This window comes from Sesamum indicum, linkage group LG2, assembly GCF_026168435.1.
Source record: "Sesamum indicum cultivar Baizhima isolate 11 linkage group LG2, ASM2616843v1, whole genome shotgun sequence".
In the NCBI taxonomy this organism is placed as follows: Eukaryota; Viridiplantae; Streptophyta; class Magnoliopsida; order Lamiales; family Pedaliaceae; genus Sesamum; species Sesamum indicum.
The window spans coordinates 5,474,321-5,496,615 of record NC_142658.1 but is presented as its reverse complement, the minus strand read 5'-3'; the positions used below and the strand labels follow the sequence as shown (position 1 = coordinate 5,496,615).

General features: G+C 38.6%; 1 protein-coding gene across 3 annotated transcripts; it reads left to right on the top strand.

Annotated features, from left to right (window-relative positions):
* Positions 1 to 879: 879 nt before the first annotated feature.
* On the top strand, positions 880 to 14,156 carry LOC105155388 (caffeic acid 3-O-methyltransferase). 3 transcript variants are annotated; one of them, XM_088877554.1, is made up of 5 exons: positions 880 to 1,050; positions 7,222 to 7,637; positions 13,298 to 13,362; positions 13,486 to 13,755; positions 13,886 to 14,156. In XM_088877554.1, the coding sequence occupies exons 2-4, from the start codon at positions 7,255 to 7,257 to the stop codon at positions 13,629 to 13,631; spliced, it is 594 nt and encodes a 197-aa protein (XP_088733680.1). In that variant the 5' UTR covers positions 880 to 1,050; positions 7,222 to 7,254; the 3' UTR covers positions 13,632 to 13,755; positions 13,886 to 14,156. The 3 variants fall into 3 exon arrangements, with proteins under 3 accessions (XP_088733680.1, XP_088733679.1, XP_088733678.1); XM_088877553.1 differs by having other exon boundaries at positions 881 to 1,050; positions 7,185 to 7,637; XM_088877552.1 differs by having other exon boundaries at positions 881 to 1,050; positions 6,412 to 7,637.
* The last annotated feature ends 8,139 nt before the right edge of the window (positions 14,157 to 22,295 follow it).

Sequence of the window (22,295 nt, the reverse complement as noted above, 5' to 3'; positions counted from 1 at the left end):
ATCTCGACATCCGTATATCCAATAAGTCTAAAATTTTACCAAATGTATTTTTTTGTAAGTTTTATCATATCTAACGGTTTGATCTGAATTTTGATGGTCCGATTAACCCATGTTGTTCAACAATGTAAGATGATAGTTACATCAATGTTATACTAACATTTATAAATATATAAATTTTGCAGATTGTGAATATATACTAATTTCAACTATATCTATGTAAATTTTTATAATTTGATCTCATGATTTAAAATAATAATAATAATAATGATGATGATGATGATGATGATGGTTCAACAATTATAATTATTATTTTATTATATATATTATGAGATTAAAAAGTTTAATCAATAATTAAGATATTTTAAAATTCGGACACTTGATTCATACGAAATTTAAATATATATAAGACTGTGTCCATTAGATCATATCAAACGGTATGATTTAAAATCACATGACTTGATTCAACGATACACCGTCTTGAATGATTACTCGTATATGCGAGTACGATATCTCAACATCCGTATATCCAATAGGTCTAAAACTTTACCAAATATATTCTTTTGTAAGTTTTATCATATCTAACGGTCTGATCTGAATTTTGATGTCCCGATTAACTTATATTATTCAATAATATAAGATGATAGTTATATCAATGTTATACTAACATTTATAAATATATAAATTTTACAGATTGTGAATATATATTAATTTCAACTATATCTATATAAAAATTTTATGATTTGATCTCATAATTTTAAATAATAATAATAATAATAATAATAATAATAATAATAATAATATAATAATAATAATAATATAATAATAATAATAATAATAATAATAATTATAACAATAACACCAAAAGTCAAATGACTCAAATCAAAAACCCCTCTTTCTCTTTCTTTTCATCGTCTTCTTCCTTTTTCTTTCTTTCTCTCTCTCTTTCTCTTTCTACCTCCATTCTTTCCCCTCTTATTTCTTCCCCAAACATCTTCGAACCCTAGCCCCCCAAATTCACGGCAACAAGAAAAGCTCGTCGGCAGCGACGAGGTAATCCTTCTCTCTGTTGACACAAGGTTGCTTCTGCAATTGATTGGTGCAAAATATCCTAAAAATCTTATCTTACAAACTAAAATTTTAGAAGTTTTACAAACTAAAAATATTTGGAATTGCTTTTGCCAATATCACCAACGAAAAGTCCATTTTTGCTGTTCTGTTGTTGCTTGTTGCTGTTCTGTTGTTGGTTGTCACTGCTGTTTTGTCGCTCGCGTTCGAGCTCGGCAGCTCGAGCTCGAGCTCGTGAAATCGAACTCGAGTTCGAGCTCGAGGTCGAGCTCGAGAATAGAGTGTCGAGCTCGAGCTCGAGCTCAACCTGGGCGAGCTCGTCGAGCTCGAGCTCGAGCTCGAGCTTGAAGTTACAGAGTCGAGCTCGAGCTCGAGCTCGACAAAAATGGTCGAGCTCGACTCGAGCTCGACTCGTTGCCAGGGCTAATAATAATGATGTTGGTCATTAAAATCTTGGCATCAAGCAGTAGTAAAGTGGGACGGGTCCAAGATTAAAAAAAAAACAGCCCACTAACTCTTCTTAATTACAGTACCTAAGTACCAATAGTTACTAGGATTAGTGTTTGTTTATGAGTTAATTGATTAAACAATAATGTCATTAATCTCTAATTAGTCCATTGAGAAAAACAAAGCCAGGGCTCCAATTGTCGTGTTAGGGAATTTTTTTTCTTCTTTCTTCTGGAGTTGTCGTGTTAGGGGATTTTAAATTCTTATAAAAGTTTGTTGGCAAGCTGTTTTCTGTACAGTGTCCGATACAGCAGTATATGTGTCTGCCCAGCGTGACAGCCAAATCAAGAAGGGAGAATTAATAATAGTATATGCTACTCACATGCATGTTTAGTACCAATCAATTAATGATTTTTTTGAATTAATTATATGTTGTTTAATATATTCAAAGATTGAATCAGTGTATAAATGATTCTGAATTAAAAGAACTATACTAACTTGAAAAAATAATTAAATAATATTGATGTGTGTGTTTTTAGCACGAATCCAAAATCCTTGGATCTTGATGTTGAGTTTGGGCTAATTGAGCGAAAGCATTTGAGAAAGGGAACTTGCAAAATTAAACGTTAGCATTCTGATACTTAATTTAGTGCCAAATTTAAAAATAAATAAATATAGAAATAAATTAGACAAGAAATTATGGTAAAAATAAGAATTTTGTAAGCAAGAGCATAAATTAGAATGGCAGAGTAGAACCAAGAGAGATTCTCGAATGTGGCAGGGGGTAGTCTATTGAGGGGTGCCTCCCATATTTATAGAGATGAATCCCTCTATAACAGAAGTTCTAGGAAGAGCTGCATGACTGACAAGGAATGCGGGATTCTGGGCCATAAGGTTGCTCCTTATCCGCTCCTTGAGCAACAAGTCTTCGGATGAGAAATGACTCCTCCTTGGTGAAGACTCCTAACTGGTGAGCAGTCCTCTTAGGCTGAGGAGTCCGATTCCTTGAGGGCACCTTCCTTCCCTTGGGCTGAGGCCTTAGAAAGGTGCGACAGGCTTTCGCACTAAGCCTCTTTCTTGGTCCGATATTGAAAGAACAAGCTTCCTTTTTGAACAGGTTCTGGTATGGTGGGTTCCCTCTTGCGTTGAGCTTATTAGGCCTCCATCTTGGGTCGAACCCTATAAGGTGCTTCCTTCTTGGGCTAAACCTAGCACCCTTGGACGGGCTGATTTTTTCCTGGGCCGTCAGGTCTGGCTTAGTCTTGGCATTTCTTCTTAGGCCAATCAACCTCGGACCATACCCATCATTCAATTCCCCCCACTCTAAGGAGGAAGGATGCCTCCTAAGTCCTTACAGTAGGAGTCCTTGTATCACTGGAAGAAAGAATCTGTCTGCCTCTATAAGGAAGGAGGATGTCTCCTAACTGTCTGGTGGAGGGGTCCCTGCAATTTGGGAAGGAGGAACCTGTCTTAGTTTTTCGGGCGTCCGTTTTTCTAACTGTCTGCTACAGCTTTAGCTTATTGGGAAGCGAACTTATAGTTTTTTGGCAGGCTAATCTAACGACCGTAACTATGGCAGTTCCCTATGTAACCGCAACACGCACGTTTGGTAACCCTCCTCCCACGCGCATGGTAACCGTCCTTGGTACCTCAGTTATTAGGGTCGTGGGTTAAAAACTCCTCCATTAGCAATCTTTTGATTTCTTCTCTCTTCCTCCTTCAAAAAAATCTTCTTCAAAGCACCAGGATCTCCTTCCAACTCTCGTCCTCCTTTGTAAGTATTTTCTCTCCATTTTTTTAGAGTTTCTTCTTCCTTTCAAAAAAATGTCTTCTTCTAGCAAGTCCATGCGCTTTCTCAAAGAGACATTTCTAAGCGATGATTACTCAGAGACAACTTCCAAGAAGATGGACCCTTCTTGCCCCGTTTTGGAAAGGGCCAGAGAAGGAGCTTAAGGCAGGCTACTACTGCTGTTCGTAGTTCAATAGATGAGATACAGACGAGGAAGACGGAGAGAATGAAGGGGAGGCTCTATTATTTAGTTCATATTATATACAAATAATTTAAAATGATAAAAATTATTGTAATCATTATTATATATTAAAAACATGAAAAAAAAAATCTAACCAGCCCCCCCCCCCCTGTGCTGCCTACCCTTCTCTCCAATCAACGCCACCCCTACTCCGCCTCCTTCCTCCCACCATGCCACCCTAGCCCCCACCGTCACCCTCAAAGTACAGGATGATGACGTGCCGAGGCGGGTTGCGGTGACCCAAGCAAATCCTGTTGCGCGAGTGTCGGGGCAAGATGAGAACCCGGAGCCCGCGACACGCAACATCGCTTAGCAAGCAAGCTGAGAACCCGAAGGACGGACACTCCCAGTTGACTAAATTGGTGATGAATTTGGAGGAGAATGTCTCTTCCCTAGAATTTAAGATCACGGTGCTGAATTCAGAGTGAATGAATGTCGGCAAGTGATCCAAGAGATGGTTGGTGCTTTTGGAGGCGATGGTTTTGGCGATATGCGGCGTGACATGGAGCAGATGTCTATTCAAATTGGTTTGCTCCAATGTGTAGCGAGTAACACCCCTGTTGTTGCTCATGACCCCGGTGCTAGGCTTCGAATTCCCAAACCGAAGGCCTATAGCGGTGCTCGTGATGGGAAGGAGGTCAAGAACTTTCTTTTTGACATGGAACAGTACTTCCTTGGTGCAGACGTGCAGGACGAGGCAAGGAAGGTGTTGACTGCAACCATGTATCTCACTGGTGATGCCAAGCTATGGGCGTACAAGTATGCGGAGATACAGGCCCATCAAGTGCAGCTTGATACCTGGGCCCTTCTTCGAAAAACGATCCGACAGCAATTCTTCCCGGAGAACGTCGAGTACAATGCCAGGCGGGCATTGCGAAAATTAGAACGTACAGATTTCGTGCGAGAATATGTGAAAGCTTTCTCGGCACTAATGCTGAATATCAGAGACATCGGAAAAGGATAAGCTGTTCACTTTTATAGAAGGCTTGAGACTTGGGAGCGTCTTGAGCTGCAGCGCCAACGGGTGACTGATTTGAGTTCGGCTATGGCAGCAGCTGAACGCTTGGCAGATTTCAACTCAAAGACTTGGAGGGACAAGTAGACGATGTTTGGCCCCACACAAAATAAGCCGGGTGGGGCGAGATCAGTCAGGAGTAACTCCAGCAGAGGTTGGGAAATGCGTTCAAGAAGCTTGGTTTAGTGATGTATTAAATTCCCCTCAAGGCGATCGCCTTGCTCTAGCATCGTTGCCCACTGTATACGCATTTTCAGTTTAATAAAATCTGCTTTCTGAAATCGCGTGTTTAATTTGTTGTTGTTGCTGTTATTGCTCTCATTATTGTGATTCCTGTCGGCGCGCTGCGTTAGTGCCGAGCGAAAGTATGTTGAGATTGACAAAAGTAGTCAGCGGACTACTAGCCACACAGTGCCTTACGGAAGGCGCCTCGTGAGCCCCACAAATGGGGGTCAGGGAGGGCAATGGAACAGGGGACGACATCGCACTAATAAAGAAATAGAGCAACGGTGGGTTTGGGCAACAACAGCATCATCGTCGCCTCTTGCAGTACGAGGATGGCGACCGTCACTGTCATCCTAATTTTTTTTGATTAATTTAATTAAGGGATCATCGCCCCCAAGAATCTCTTTAACGAAATGTACGGAGTCACTAGCGGAAGATGCTTTTTCAAAAACAAACTAAGGAACTTTATAAAAGAAGGAGGAAATACTTACAAAGGAAGATGGAGGCTATAATGGATACCCTGTGCTATCAAGAAGAATTGTGAGATAGAAGAAGAGAAAGAGATTACTGAAGATGACGTTTTAACCCACGTCCTTAGTAACCGCCCCACTAAGAGACAGTTACCTAGCGCATGAAGATCATGACCTGGGACGTGCGTGTTGCCGTTACCTCGAGGACGCGCCTTTTTTCGCCATCATTACTGACATTAGATCACCCTGCCAAAAGGTTGCTGCTCTATTTTCCAACAAGGGTGAGGTTGCAGCAACTGAAAAGACGCATAGATAGGGGTATCCTTCTTTCCCTAAATACCATGGTCTTCCATCAGGGAATGAGAGGATACCTTCCTCCCTTGCGAATGAAAACCAGTCCTCCTCCAGAAGAAACAAGATTTTCTACTCTAAAGATGAAGAGGGCACCCTTCATCCTTAGAGTAGGGGGGGGCATTGAATGATGGGTACGGCCCAAAATGAAGTACCAAGCCCAGATGAGGGCCCACCATCCCATGAGAGAGGCAGCCCGTCCAAATCACTATCCCGGCCCAAAAAGGGTACCTTGTACGATCTAGCCCGACCTAGAGAAAAGGTCTATCTAGCTTAGCCCAAAGGGCCCCCTCCTTGCACCAAAGTCCAGATAAAGAAGGAAACCAACTTTGTCATATTTGGCCCAAAGAAAGAGCCCAATTCGGAGGCCTCCAAAACTAATTGATAGTTAGGAAGGTGCTCTCAAGAGGATAGATTCTTCAGCCTAAAGAACTCCTCACCAAGTAGTAGTTTGCACGTAGAAAGAACCCCCTTCACCCGGAGACTCGTTGCTTAAGAAATGGATAAGAATGAGTCTTATCTACAAAATCCCGCCTTTCTCGCTAAATCATACGGATTCCCCTCAGCAGGACTCCTATTGCAGGAGAACTCCTCCTCTATGAATAAAGGAGGTACCCCCCGACAAACACCCCGCTGACACACTCGAGAACTCTTCCTTGTGTTGTTATTCTACTACTCTAAATTCGTGCTCTTGCATACTAAATTCTCAGCTTTATCATAATTTTTTGTTGTCATTCATTTTCATTTTTATCTATCCTTAAATTCGGGACTAACTTAAGCATCGGAATGCTAACCCTTTATTTTGTAGGTCTTTTTCTCAGGAATTTTTACTCGATTGGCCCAGATCCACTTCAAGGGTCCAAGGACTTTGCACCCGTACCAAAATTGCATGCATCAATATTAAAATACAGTCAAATAGCCTAAAAAACCCACTTTTGATTTTGATTTTATAACTGATAATTTGAAAAATAATTTTATAAAATCGCTAATCACAATCCAACTTGAAAATAATTTTAAGAAAAACCAGTTTGTTTAAGCTTATGATTTTCTACTTATTGTTTAGCTCAATAAGTGTTCTCTTATTGTTGTCCAGAAATCTGCATGTGAGGTGTGCTTATACTCTATTATGTTATTATTATTATTAGAGTAAAGTGTTAGATGATTTTAAAATCAGAATATTGGTAAATTTTTAAACACAATTTTAAGAAAAATTGGTGTCGCGCAACTACTAGTTGTTTTCTTTTTTTAATTGCAAGCAAACCACTACTTCAGACCCTTTTGGTAGAGCCGCCATTAATTAAGTAACAATGGCCAATAACATTAGATTCTTGCAATTACTATCTCATCAAATTAAAGAGAATATTGTTTGTATTGAAAAAGACAAGTACTTGTACCTAAAATCGACATCTCATTGGTTCCAAATTTTATTAATCATAATAACTTCTAAATTAGTATTTGTCTTCATGTAATTAATAAAGTGCAACAGGAAAGAAACCCTTCAATTATTTATAATTAGTCTAACCCATCTGAAAAATTGAATTATTGATATTCTTCTATGTATTCATATATCTTTCATCTCAGCTCTCATCGTCTTCCCTCTCAACTCTCGTATAAGCAGAAAACAGCTTCCGACTTAATTTAAGCTGCTACAATGGAAAACTACAAGCATGGGGAAGATGAGGAAGCAGGTGCGCTGGCCTTGGCTGCTTGTGTCTCTCATATCTTCCCCATGGCTTTGGACGCCGCCATTCAACTTGACCTCTTTGAGATCATTGCCAGGGCCGGCGGTGGGGCCCAACTCTCCCCTTCTGAAATCGTCTCCCAACTTCCGACCAGCCACGACGGAGTAGCCGCCGTGCTTGATAGCCTGCTCCGGCTGCTGGCCACCCACTCTTTGCTTACTTGTTCTGTGAGCAAGCTTGAGAATGGGGGAATAGAACTTGCTCCGGTGGGAAAGTTCTTCGTGCGAGATGAGGATGGGGTGTCATTTGCTCAGCTTTGGCCAATCACTAGTCAGTGCGTAAAGGGGTTCAGGTATGTTTTCTTGAATTGGAAAATATAGTATCTAAATCAGATATTGAGCAACGAAATTAATCACGAAATAAGTGCATTATATTTGTTACGTAATTGATTATTTTTTTTCAATGATGTATTATTTTTATGATGTATTTGTCATATAACTAATTCAAATATGACCAAATAATTTAGATTAGAATTTTCTGAATAAATGTTGTAATGCTACTTTGTCTTTTAATGATATATATAATTATAATAAAATTTATATAAAAAAAATCCTTAAATTATGAAATTTAAGTAATTACGTATTTTCTTCTATACATCGTGAAGGATGTCAATGTAAATTTTTTAAAATATTATATATATATATATATATATATAGAATTATAAATTCCCTCTAAAGTTTTAAACGTTAACTGTAATACAAATTTTATGTAAGTAGTCCAATTCTGAATCCGTAGATGATTGGAACTTCTTATAGAAATATGTCTTAGCTATGTGTATAAAAATGACCAAATTTATTTATAAATTAACTCAGAATGAATTCTTTATTAAAAAATCTAGCTGTATTTTTTATTTTAATTTGAATATATACACAAACTATAATGAGCCAATCCGTTCTAAGAGACCCCAAAACAAGATTAGCTGAGATTGGGTATCTGCACCCCAACTAAAACAGAAATATTTATATTTAAATATTTTCTAAAATCTCATATACACTTATTACGTATTCGGTTACTTTTAAAAATAATTACACTTTTTCTATTAAAAAATAAGTATAATTATATATAAATCCCTTATGATTGAAAAAATTACATCTAGCATTTTTTATGTTTGCTTGCATCTAACAAACAAGCCCCCCATTAATCAAAATTAACTAAATTTATTGATATTAACAAAAAGAATTCAATAAAAATTAATATTTACACTTAATTGATTTATTACAGGTCAAACATTATTGGCAAAATATCACTTTTGGTCTCATTAGATAGGGTCATTCTCACTTTTGGTCCCACGCTTTACGTGTTCAACACTTGTAGTCCCAAAACCCTAATTTTTTAACACCTTTAGTACCATCGTTAAAAACTAACGGAAACGGTCACATGCCGTTTAGTCAGCTGGTATGGTCCATGTTGGTCAACGGCAAAATATCACTTTCGATCCCACTAAATAGGACCAGTCTCACTTTTGGTCTCAATCTTTTCGTGTTCAACACTCGTAGTCCCAAAATCCTAATTTTTTAATACCTTTAGTCCCACTCTGTTAAAAACTGACGGAATTGGCGCTGAAAACATACTGCAATGCTTGTGTACAGTGTTTGGAGGGAAATAATGGCGCCAAAAACATATTTTTTTTCTATATCTAAACAACCCACAACACCACACAACATTCTCATCTTTTTTTTATAGGCCAAAAAAATAAGAAATATACTCAAATGCACTGGTTTTTATCATTAATAAAATCTGCCAAATACTACCACAAACAAACCAAAATGTGACAAAAATCTTCTTACAATACCTAGTAATATTTTGTTCCTTGAAACTTCACAAATTTTCCTTGCCAATACAAGCAAAAGATCTGATGCTATACAAACCAAAAACGGCTACCAACAAGTCATGAAGTCCTTCTAGTTTACGATCAAGCAACTTCCCAAAGTGGCTCACTAAGGCTTGCATATGGAATGCATCGACCCCACCTTGTATCGTTTGTCCCGAGTTGTTGTCATCACTTGCTTGAACAACTCCTTTATCTCGATTTTCTGTCATTTAGTAAAATATATATAAATATTTTTATAGAAGCCTCACCAAATTCTTGCCACGCTCTTTTTTCCCTCGTGTTTCACTCCTCACTTAATAGGCTCACACTTTTGGTCCTCAATGATAGTCTCACTTCACTCAACACTCTCTAATCTAAGCTCCAGTGAAACTTAATGCTTTATCTAGTGACTCAAAAACAAATGTCAATTCTTTTCTCAACCAAGTATGTGTATGTGGACGCTTCACATTCACCCGTAGCTAGAGAATGGTCTAAAGAAGTTTGATACAACCAGGAAAATCTTTTTAGGCTGCTCTCCCTTTTTTTTAGCTTTTCTTTTCTATTTTTTTTTATAACAATCGGAGGGGGGGAAGGTACGAAATATTGTGGTAGTAGACGATAGATTCAAGGTAAATCAAACGAAAGAAAGAAATCCTACCGTATCAACTTAGGCTCTGATACCACATGATATAGTATCGACCATAAGTGCCCGATCTTTGCGGTGTAGACTAGAAATGGATAAAGTGGTCCGTGACCTGAGGAATGTAAATAGTCAACCACGTTATATGAACGTGACCTACTATTTAGAACATTCAACCAACCAATGAGCACAAGTAAATAAATCCACACAATGACACACTTGAGTCGAGCACGAATTGGGGGCTTTGTGAATTTGAATCACCAATCTAATAGACTAGATTGACAAAGCAAAGGTTTCACCAAAGCTAAAACAAGGATATGACTCTCTAAAATAAGAGAACACTAACACTCAATATTTTATAAACTTAGATCAATTCTTGAATATTTCGATTGTATCCCGCATGCATGGTTGGTATGTGCCTTTTATAGGCCTAAAACACTTCTAAATTAACCTTTCATATCCCAAGTGACTATTTGGTGGACGTACATTCAATACTTGATCAAAAATAACTAAAAACTACGCATTCTTGGTCAAAAACGAGTAAAATCCATGCATGACCATGGAAATCCAAAAATTGGCATATAAATGCACTTTGAATATAGTTGAAAGGTCTACTTTGACCACATGGCTGCACTTGGACAAGTTGGGCTCCTATTGTGGGCTTCCTTGTACTTGAATTAATGAAATTAAGCTCACATGTTGGGCCTCCGATTGTGTCTTGATCCCATTAGCAAAGACTAAGTTGGATTGGGCTTGAATTACTTCTTGCATTCTCTTCAACCTTTCTTTTGTTATTGATTCACTTTCAAATGTTAAATCTTGATCCATTGAATCTTGAATTTCTTTTGCTTGTTGGACGCTTTCAGTGTTCCTATCACTTCTCTCTCTCTGCATTTGCATACTTCTCACTCTCACTCACTCTGCTTCAGATGTTGAGTTGCTTTTGATGAAGATTAAGCCTTCACTGCAAGGAACCACCAAGACTTGCCGTTGTTGTCCTGTAATGTCTCAAGTCCCACTCTCCATTAGGGTTTTGGGACTATAAGTGTTGAACACGTAAAGCGTGGGACCAAAAGTGAGAATGATCCTATCTAGTGGGACCAAAAGTGATATTTTGCTGTTGACCAACATGGAACATACCAGCTGACTAACGGCACGTGAGTTTTTAACGGAGTGGGACTAAAGGTGTTAAAAAATTAGGATTTTGGGACTACAAGTGTTGAACATGTAAAGCGTGGGACCAAAAGTGATATTTTGCCAACATTATTTTTCGAACTAAAAATACCTTTATAACCGTGAAAATACATATTCTCACATGCATCAACGCATAATGACGTATGAGGGTAAGTTCATTATAAAAAGATTTGTTTGACGTGTTAGAAGTTACTAATAAGTTAATCGGAGGTAAATATAATTTTTTTCGACTTTTTTTATTAATATCAATAAATTCGATAAATTTTAACTAATGAAGGGACTTATTATTAGACGGAGCAAACCTCAAGGATACTACATGAAATTTTTTAAACTACAGAGGGCCTACATATAATTACATCAAAAGTTAGGAGAGCGAAGTGCAACTATCCCTTATTTTTATTGAATTATACACCAATCACAAAATAAATCTTATGTTGGGCCGTGTAAATGGTGTAGGATCAAACTGAATTCAGATTAAAATTTTCCTCTAAAGTGATCCAAACCTTCAAAGTTGGAGGAATAATACTTGAGTTTGATCTAATCAAAATCATTTATTGTTAAAATTTTGGATTTTTGTATATGCAGTTTAAAAGACGCAGTTCTTGAAGGAGGAAATTTAACTGAAAAAACTTATGGGAAATCTAACTACGAATTCGTATTGTCGGATCCGAAAATTATTAAGACATTGTGCAATGGCATGAAAGCCTATTCTACAGTCTTCATGAGAAAAGTTATCAAATTATATGATGGGTTTTCGAGGTTTGGAACAATAGTGGATGTTGGTGGGTGTACGGGTACTACTCTTGGTATCATCGTTGCAGAGTATCCTCACATTAAGGCCATTAACGCCCCATCCTTTTACAATTTATCAATTATGATATCCATCAATCTTACCATTTCTTCCCAATTTTTTGGTGTTATGATGATGCCTTTTTTCTTAATTGTTATAGTTATTATTACGGTAAATTACAATAAGTTTTTTTTAAATTTATTATAATTATAAATACCCCGTTATTATTTGGACAATACTAGCTAATATCTCTTGATTTTAATAGTTGTCCAACAACTGGCCCATCCCGTTAGGTTTTTATCTATTTTTTTTTTTTGGGACTATGAATTATAGCTTTGTTTATTTTAAAGAAAAATTTATGAACTAAGTGGATAATATTTTTTTAATAATTTTTAATTTTTTTTATTTTCTTCCTCTGTTTTTAAAATTTTTTTAAATAAAAATAAATATAGTACGAGTAAAATTGATAATTCCAAACTTTCATACAATGATTACATAGTTTCATTAAACATTAGGAAAATTTTATAATTCTTCATAATGGAGCATCCATAATTATGCCAAAATTTTATGGAAATTTGTTGTAATTTATCCTTATTTTTATGATGTCATTACTCTTTTGTAATTTGTATTTCTTTTTATAATTCTTTAAAATCGTAACGAAAGTTTTTTTTACTTTTTTTAATTGAAGATAAGTTAGTTTGCTTCGCTCTACAAATTGATATCTGTTGTGGATAGAGTTGCATTAGGAGTTAAAAAAGAAAATTACCCTCGACACACAATTGCTTTTCAATTAGTTGTGGTCCACCACCACCACCTCCCCTCCATCCACTCCAACAATTAGTTGGGCTACCTTCAGCAATTGTATTGGGCTTTTGTCATAAATTTTTGGCCTATTAACTTATTAAACATCGACCCAAATAGTTGTTCAACCTGACTCAATATCCAAAATGTTTCTCGTGTCTTATTACTCTTGGAAGACTCACTCGTCCCGATTCTAATAACTCATCTGAGAGTGGAGTGCTATATGATAGATATATCAATAGTCATAAATTATTTATAGGATTATAACATAATTTTTTATACGTGCGATACACTATAAATAATATAGCTTATCACACCCTAATATTTTTAATTTTATTATAAATATTCAAAATATTTTTTTTTTAAAAGGGGTTCACTATTCATGATTTGATAACTCATTTACCCCTCTTTTAAAAAAAAAAATCCTCTCTCTACCTATACTAGATTAAGGTAGCAATTGTGTGTCGAATATAATTTTTTTATTTAGTCCCTGATACAACTTATATCCACATCAATATGCATGTCAATTAACCATAATATTATATAATTAAGAAATATGCACATAAAGTTTGAGAAATTTGTTAGGTTTCAATTTATTTTAAAGTATTATTTATCTTCTAAAAAAATATTTAAATAATTAATAGTTGAAAAATGAAGAAATATTATCGAGAAGGAATTGAATATTTAATGGTTGAAAAATGAAATATGTTATTGCAGGCGTAGAGCATATTGGTGGGGATATGTTTGTTCAAGTACCAAAAGGAGATGCCATCTTACTCAAGGTATATTTCAACCTTAGTTTTATATTTTGGACATGTTTACTAAGGCGTATTAGGCGGGATATACGCTGTAGTCCTGATCAGTCATTCGTTTACTTGCTAATGAGGCGGCCCGTTACTACCCAGCAAAGCTCGAGACATGGTGTGATGAATCTGCTGATAAGAATCCGGCCAATTTGGGTGGGATTTATACTATCCCGACGCCGCAGCCGTGTGGTTTTGACTATATTACCCTCAAATTAGCACTTGAAATGACACCGTTGTCCTTGTAGACACCCCCACCGCCTTCACTTCGCTCTCGATTTTTCATTTCAAATCCTCTTCTTTCTCGTGTTCTGCAAAATCCCGCTCGTACGCAAACGTGTACCAGCTAGCCACCAGTATCATCGTGTAAAGGTGAGTTCTTCGTCGCCAGTGTTCGTCGGTACGTTATCTTCTTTGTATGTATCCTACCCTTAAATCACTGGCTTGTATGGTATCTCAGCTTGTTCTTTTTGACATTCGGTCTTTTTGGGGAGGGTTGCAGGAATCATACCGAGACGTCCCATTTACGCTGTCCCATGAGTACTCGTTCGTTACAATCGTTGTTGTTTGTGGTTCGCACTATCATCCTTCGCGATCTTAAGGTGGGTTTCTTTCAACCCATTACTTTCTCAGTTGAAGGTGTTTCAGTAGTATTGTGCCTTATACTCTTTACTATCTTTAAATTTTACTTGGGTTGAGCATACTGTAATAATGAACTGATGTTCATTTGTCCTGTTAATATGATGGCACAACCGGTATGTGCCTTTGTTGTTTGTTATTGTATACCATATTTGCTTCAACAGTGGTCATTTTGTTGCAGCAAATAATTTTTCTGTTCTGTACCTTGGTTGTTAAGAATATGGCCATTTACTCAGTTTGGATCTGTTGTCACTCAGTGTTTAGTGAATTCGCATCCTCCTTGCCTTTGCATTCGTCCAAACTACTCCATTGTGAATAAAAGTGCTTTTCATGTTTAGGATGAGGTCATTTCAAAGAGTTACTTTGGCTTTAATAATTTTACAACAAATCCTCGACGAGCTTACAGTCGCTCTCACATTGTTCACTTCTGTTACAAAACACATGAATGCACGTAAACCTTATCGTCCTCGGACTGGACCTTCGAGATTCTTAACCAATATTTGGGTACCGGAGCAGATTAGTCACCTTCACCGGCTAGTTTCAGTTACCGATGAGTCATGTCTATGCAACTTACGTATGGACCGTAACGCCTATGGTCGGCTGTGCTATTTGCTCCAATATACCGGTGGAGTTTCAAAAAGCTGGGTTTGTACCGTACCCGAGCAAGTCGCTATTTTTCTTAGTGTTGTGGTCCATCATAAAAAGATTTTTGTGGTGAAGCATGATTTCCTATGTTCCGGCCGCACGATCCACAAACATTTCCACCGGGTCCTCAGAGCAATAATCAAACTGTACAACATACTCCTAGCCCGATCTACCCCAATTACCGACTATTGCGTCAACCCACGGTGGAGGTGGTTTAAGGTACCAGTACAGAATATTAACATTTTCCTTGATTTATGAAAGATAGCAATATCACCAGTCACTTGATTTCCATGTTTACTACGTATATATACCTTACATTTGTGATTGTCTTAATGCATCGCAGGGTTGTCTCGGGGCGTTGGATGGAACCTTCATTGACGTCCGAGTACATGAAGTTGAGAAAGAACAGTATCGAACCCGCAAAGGCCACGTCGCTGTGAATATACTTGGTGCCTGCAACCCTAATATGCAATTTATATACGTTCTTTCTGATTGGGAGGGGAGTGCAGCGGATAGCCGTGTTTTGCGTGATGCCGTTCACAGACAGGGTGGACTAAGTTCCTAAAGGTGTCACCTTCAACTATACCATCTACCCATAGGTCATTCAATTACGACCTTCTCTGGTCCTATATATGGAAAATTAACTTTGATGCGTTTGACAACACATTGTGCAGGACAGTACTACTTGTGTGACAATGGCTACGCCAATGCTGAAGGTTTCTTGACCCCGTACCGAGGTGTAAGGTATCACCTATGCGAATGGGACAGTGGAGCTGGTGGACACAAAATAAATATGAGTTTTTCAACTTCAAGCACTCCTCCGCTTGGAATGTCATTGAGTGTACTTTTGGTCTACTGAAAATGCGATGGGAAATTCTAAGAAGTCAATCATTTTACCCCATTAAGGTGCAAAACAGGATCATCTTGGTTTGTTACTTGTTGCACAATTTTTTAAGGACCAAAATGTCTGATGATCCGCTGGTGAACGAGTTGCCCAGTGATGGAGCTGAAGGTACTGATGCAGATGCCGATTGCGTGTGGAACATTGAGAGCAACCCGTCATAGAATTCTTGGAGGGATGCAATGGCAACGTCTATGTACAATGAGTGGACAAGTCCTATGTGACGTCGTATATCCAAAATATAATGGCTTCATCTTTCATCCTTCATAAAGCTTGTAACATGAAGGATGAAAGTTCAGTTGTAATACACAGTGCTCTATCCCCAAAGTTATGTTGGCCTCTTAGGTTTGGGAGATGGTCATATTAAAATCTGTTTTCTACTTGTTCTTGTTTGAAACATTTATGGTACCCTTCATTTCTTCAATTCTCTTGTTTCTTTTGTATGGGATGTGGTGTTGCGATGTATTTGGACGTTACGTGTTTGTACTCAGTGGTTTTTTGTTACTTGTTCTCTCATTAATATAGCCCGAAAGTTGTATGAGCCTTTTAATTTCCACATGATTTCTTCGGTGCAGGCCGCTGCAATATAAGGTGTTCAATCAGTCATCCAATCATGGACTTGTGATCCGATGAAGGTACTAGCAGGTTTCGACGACACGGAGGGAAGAGAGATAAGCCACAACATCGACGAATGTGGACGATTCTCGAAGAGGAACGTCTGGTGGCTGGACTTAAGAATCTGATAGTGACAGGTTGGAAATGCAATAATGGGTTTAGGAATGGTTATCTAGGCCAACTAGAGGCCTACATTGCAAAGAGCTTTCCAACCGCTGACATCAAGGCTGAACCACATATTACCTCGAAGTTGCATATGTGGAAGAAGCAGTACTCGACGCTATCAACTATGCTCACGCGTTCAGGATTGGGTTGGGATGAACAACAGAATATGGTCACGGTGGAAGACGACAATGCTTGAGACAATTATGTGAAGGTATTAAAACATTTTTGCATAAATTTTTTTCTTCTTTAACCAGAAGATCTATTTCACTTGTGGCACATTGTCACGTGACGTTATTTGATGGTTCAGATGGATCCTCACGCAAAGGGAATGCGGTATAAGACATTGCCTTTTTTAAATGCATGGCGAGAAATATTTGGTAAAGACCGTGCCACCGGTAAGCGCAGCGCGAATCCATTCAAGGATGCGAATGACGTTAGAGATGAGGAGATTGCCGACACGCAAGAATGTCACGGTCCCAATGCTGAATGGAATGCAGACGTAGGTATTGTCGGCTTGGACGAGGACCATCCGTACTCGTTTGATGCAAATGTCGAGTACGTTACTAATTCATCGACTACTGCAAAACGGCCGGGTAGCACTTCATCAGGAAAACGCAAGAGAAGGGACGTACGGAACACGCGTTTGGCATCTTTGACGAGGGTCCTCGAAAGCGAATTTGGTCAGCCCGAACATCGCGCGATGATCCTGGAACAGGTTAAGGAGCTTGACTCGTTTGACGAGAATGAACATATCATTGTTGCAAATAGGCTCGTTAATCACCCAAAGGAAATGGAGCTTTTCCGCGCGATGTCAACATATTCCAGGGTGAAGATGGCACGGCTCATGCTATCAAGTAGGATTTAAGTGTTAAGCTTATTCCAAATGGTGAAGGCTTTATTGCGTGTGCATATGTCTACGTAAACTTCTGGAAAAAATTGCAGCGTTTTGTATGTAATCCTTGTTTACTGGTTTCGAATTGTTGGTCCAGAGAACATCGTCGTTTTGAACTTTTGTTGTTGCAATGACGTTTAGATTTTTGTTATTGTACTGTATGTCTGATGTAATGTACGCTGGTCTTCACCTGTTTTGAAGGCTATTTCAGGTCCTAAATTAGTTTCAAATTACACATCAAATATGAACGGAATATATTGTTCCGTAAAGTCATGCTGTTGAAGAACAGCTCGTTCAATCTTGTACGGATAAACAACATGTTGGCCTATATAACGTCCAATATTATGGCATACATACGTAATTCAAACCTTAAGCCTCATTCAAAGTATCAAAAAGGAAAGGAAATTTGAGCGTGCTCCGCTACCAAAGTACTTACGTTGTCTGAAGGCAATTCGAATATACTTAGAACCAACCACAAAATACTTGCAACAATTGGCATCACTACGCTTCTGTCGATTGTGTAAGTCATTATATAATCGGAAAACTTCCATCTTCATCAATACCCATATGCGGTGCCGTCTGAGGAATCATCGGTGGAGTCGTACAGTCGCGTTGTATCCTCACTGGATGAAAGTATAGCGCCTCCACCGAAAATCTCCTTCATTTGTTCCCACTTTCGTTCGCCACAATAGTAGTACGCCTTGGCAAAAGGCCTTTCCTGCATTACACGAACACGAATATTAAATCTGGAAATTGGGTAGATGCTTCTATGTGTTGTTCATATGAAAAATGTGGTAACGCAGACTCATGCGACATTACAGGAGCCGCCAGACGAAATTCCTGGGAATAAGTCTGTATACTCATTAATATAATAAGCTGTAACATAAAATTATTTTTCCAACCAGAGTGTGCGGTTTTTTCTGTGCAGCTGCGCTAACAATCTCATTAATAAACTATAAAGAAACTTGACAGATTTGAAGCAAAGAAGAAATGTAAAAGATAATGAATGTGTTGGGGAAAAAAATACACCTTGTTTGTTGAACAACAAGGTGAAGAATAAAAAATACAGCTGCAGGATTCATGACCCACATTAGACGAAAAAGGAAAATGGAGAGTGAGTATAAGTAACTCGTACCCAAATAATTCTGCTCCATTCCTCCCACGGGCCGCGCATTCTATTCGTGTTCTCGTTCCAAGAGATGGAACGATCGGCAGTTACTTTACGGAATGTGTGATACCGAACCCTTAGAAGATGCAATTTTCCTTTGAAGAAATACATGTGTCAATTTCTACCAGCGTAAGTGTTTACCTTATCTAAGGCGAAGTTCAACGACGGCAGATTGGGAATTCGTCGGTTTGACTGGTTTCTTCCCTTCATCGAGAGGGCGTCTATAAACACATCATCCACAGCTTTTGTCCAAGTTCGGGTGTAGAAGTATCGTCCCTGACCCATGGGTCTTCTCCTCCTGGGCATTTCCTCCGGTGAATCGGTAAGCAAGGAAGGAAAAGTCTGTTTGGCGTTCGGGACGAGGGTGTAGGGGCACACGTTTCGTAGAAGAAGGCGGAGGAGTGGTTTTTTCCCACAAGGAGATGGTGCGTTTACAGACAATTACTCATACGGTTAGAATGCAATTTATGGCATTTGTTAGTCGGTGAGTTGAAGGGACACACTGCGCATGCTCTGAAAGTAGGAGTCCATTCAATGCAATGCATTCGTGGTCGTAAGCGGTAGGTTGATAATAATTACGCTTTAAATGAGTGTGTGTGTGTTGTCTTATGTGATATGTGCTACGTTAAACCCCCCCACTAGATCTATCTCACATGCACGCTCTGCTACGGTTAACAAAGGATTTGGAATAAACGAAAACCATGTTTAGAATGTAAATTAAATTTGTAATTTTTTAATCGCGTTACAGTATGAGCACATTACATACCTGTATTAAATCATTTAAATTGATTTATCTTATCGTGTATTATGCATAATTACTCATTTAATCCCATTTTCTCAGTGATAATAGACAATCGGCCGCGAAGGTTAGGGGATGGACAAGGGATTAGAATGCCCATTATGGCATGGAAACTTGAAGGAAATGACAACTACCATCCATTCATGTTTGACAACATACATTTAAAAATAAAAATAAATAAAAAACCAACGAAATTCATAAGCATATCCACTGTCCAGCATCAAGGCGATTTTTTTTCAGTTCTCCTTCTACCCAACACCCCACACTGCACAATCAGTTTTCATCTTCACTGGTGACGAGATCAATCACATCTGGCTCCTCATCTTCTTTCCAACCCAAGAACTGCACATCTGAGTTATCCGACCCATCCAAATTGAAGTCCCCCACGTCCTCGCTCGTATCGCTATACTGCGCATGAACTTGACCGGCGAAGATCTCCTGAAGCTGCTCCCATTTTGGCTCCCCAAAGTAGTAATATGCCTTCGCGAAGGACTTCGCCTGCAAATCACATTTATTTGAGCGTGCAAAAGCACCGGCGTCTGTTAAAAAATGGGCACACATTTAAGGGGAAATGCATACCCGTATGATTCTGCGCCAATCTTTTCTGCTGCCGAACATTCGGTTGGAATTTTGGTTCCACTTGATATTAGGTTCCTGAAGTAGAAGAGAGAAAGTGCCGTACCTTAGACCTAAAATCCTGAGTCTGGATATGAAGAAATCGTAAGACCAATTCCGCTTGGCGTAGTCATTGACGGCATCACAGGCGTTTTGGAACGTAGAGTTGAGCGGGCGTCATGGGTTTATCTGAGGTTTGCCCATTATGGCATGGATGTGCAGAAAGGTACAGAATGCATTGTCCACCTTCTTTGTCTAGGTACGAGTATAAAAATAGCGCGACTGACCCATTGGAACTTTCCAACGAGGCATTTCAACGACTTCCTCGCACACGCCGGTGGGTGAAGTGGTAAGCGGGGCAAGGACGGAGATTAGGGTTTGTGAATAGATGTTGACAACTTTTCAGACTCTGCCACCGAGATGTCCATTAATATAGACACGGACTTGAAGCGCTTTATATGCCACAAAAGCTCTGCATCTTTCCATCATTGCCTGCACTCATTTGTGAAACGTGCTTGGGAAAGGAGCGGAATATGTGACGTTTTAGTCAGCAAGTTTATGGTTAATGTACAATTAAGATGGATATAAACCACGCAATTTCATGACCAAGCATTTACTAAGCATGTGAAAAGGATTTTTCTAGTAAATGAGAAATGAAGTTGAACAGGTAAAACACCCAGTAAAGAAATTTGATCGGGTTTGAGAAATTAAAAAAAAAAAATTCCACAAACAAAAAAATCAATATTCAGGAAAAATATAACATAAAGAAAGGAAATGAAGTTACAATAGTTGGCAAATAGTAGATTGCTTACGTTAGTTCATTCATTACATAAACTTCACTACAGCCGCCAGGAATAATAGTTACAGGTGATCCACAAAACCTATACAACCCATGCAATCATATAGGAAAATACAAAACGACCTGCAACTGTCATGAACAAACATTCCTAGCCTGATACCCATTAATGCACTATAGGCCTACTAAAAAGGAAAGTAGACTAACATTCAACGGAATGATGATCGTGTTGCAACATACAACAATATTCCCGACAAAATTCCGCATATTTTTTAATACATCATTAGATATAAATATCTACAAATATATATACGTATATAGCATAATATATTTCAAAATACCCCCTGCATCTGAGAAAATTACTGTAGACGACCATCTTCCAACCAACTTAGAAAACCACCTTCGACGACATGTCACCTTGGATGCAACAAACTTCTACTGCCTCAATCTTCCTTCTTTACTGGAGTGCGGTTTGATGCCGAGGAATTGGCTTCTAAAGGAATCCTTGTAGCTACTGGGCTTTCACAAGGGTTAATTATGAATTTCTATTCAGGTGTTGGCACCCCAGGGAGTGGCTGCATGGAATCCGCGTCATCCTCGCAACCGTAGAAATCGTCCACGAAATTCCAAAGGGAAGAGGTCGAGGTCGTGCTATTAGAGATATACCCGTAAGGACACGGGTCTTTCAGTGGACCACCCGGAGAATCGGTTGCTTCGACGTCGCCATCATGAGCAGGCTGTTCCTTGGACTCCCCTTCAGTGTCTTGTGCATCTTCATTGTCGACAGAAACAGTATTGGAGTCAACAGGTTGAGCGAACAGCTTACATAACTCAGCCCACATGTCTTCGTACGCATTCACATGGCATTTGCCGATGCGAGATTCCTGCAATGGAGAGGTAATTTATCATCAACAAAAAAAAATGTCCATACTTATACGTAATAGACTAATATAAAACCACGTAATACAAATATTAAAAATAACAAATCACCTTGCAGAATTCCTTCCACGTTGAGTCGACCGCAGTTACGAATCGAAGCCTACTGTTATGGACAACATCCCGGCGGGCAATCAGCTTCCCAAACACCTCATGTCTCTCGCGAAGGGAGTTAAGGACATATTTTTCCCAACCGAAATCAATCTTGCCTCCGTGATATTTTTGCACCTCCTCCAACGCATCAGTTATTGCAAACTTGTTCTCATGATCAGGGTGAAATCTTGGCATGATACAACAATCTATTAACAAAAGTTTTTTCCATATCTTTGGTCCACTTGGTACAATAAAACATGTACCGTTGATAGTAGAATCCATCAGACCACATCATTAACTATCTTTGGCAAATACAAGATGTTTTGGCATAAAGCTGAAGGTGTTTGAGCAAAAAAGGGAAGTTTCTGATGTTTTGATGAGTTGGATTCATCAAAAAGCTCACATTTATACTGCAAAGTTAGGCATTGTGATATAATGTCCTAGCCAATAAAATGCAAAGACTGTACATATAGTATTGATGACACTTAGTAGGTCCACATACTTTGAAATCTAATGTGTCTGTTGCATTAAATAAGGGTAGGTGGATTTAATTAACCCCAAATTCTGTCACAATCACCAGATGTGTTACCCCTTAGTGGTAAGTGCATATGTAGCGAATGGAAACTAAGGGAGCCCGCCGCCACTTTC

Excerpts from the sequence above, each read along its gene's own strand:
- LOC105155388 (XM_088877554.1), top strand. The coding sequence starts at position 7,255 with ATGGAAAACTACAAGCATGGGGAAGATGAGGAAGCAGGTGCGCTGGCC. Across the intron at positions 7,638-13,297 it reads CAGTGCGTAAAGGGGTTCAG|GCGTAGAGCATATTGGTGGG; the intron begins GTATGTTTTCTT and ends ATGTTATTGCAG. Across the intron at positions 13,363-13,485 it reads GAGATGCCATCTTACTCAAG|CAAAGCTCGAGACATGGTGT; the intron begins GTATATTTCAAC and ends GTTACTACCCAG.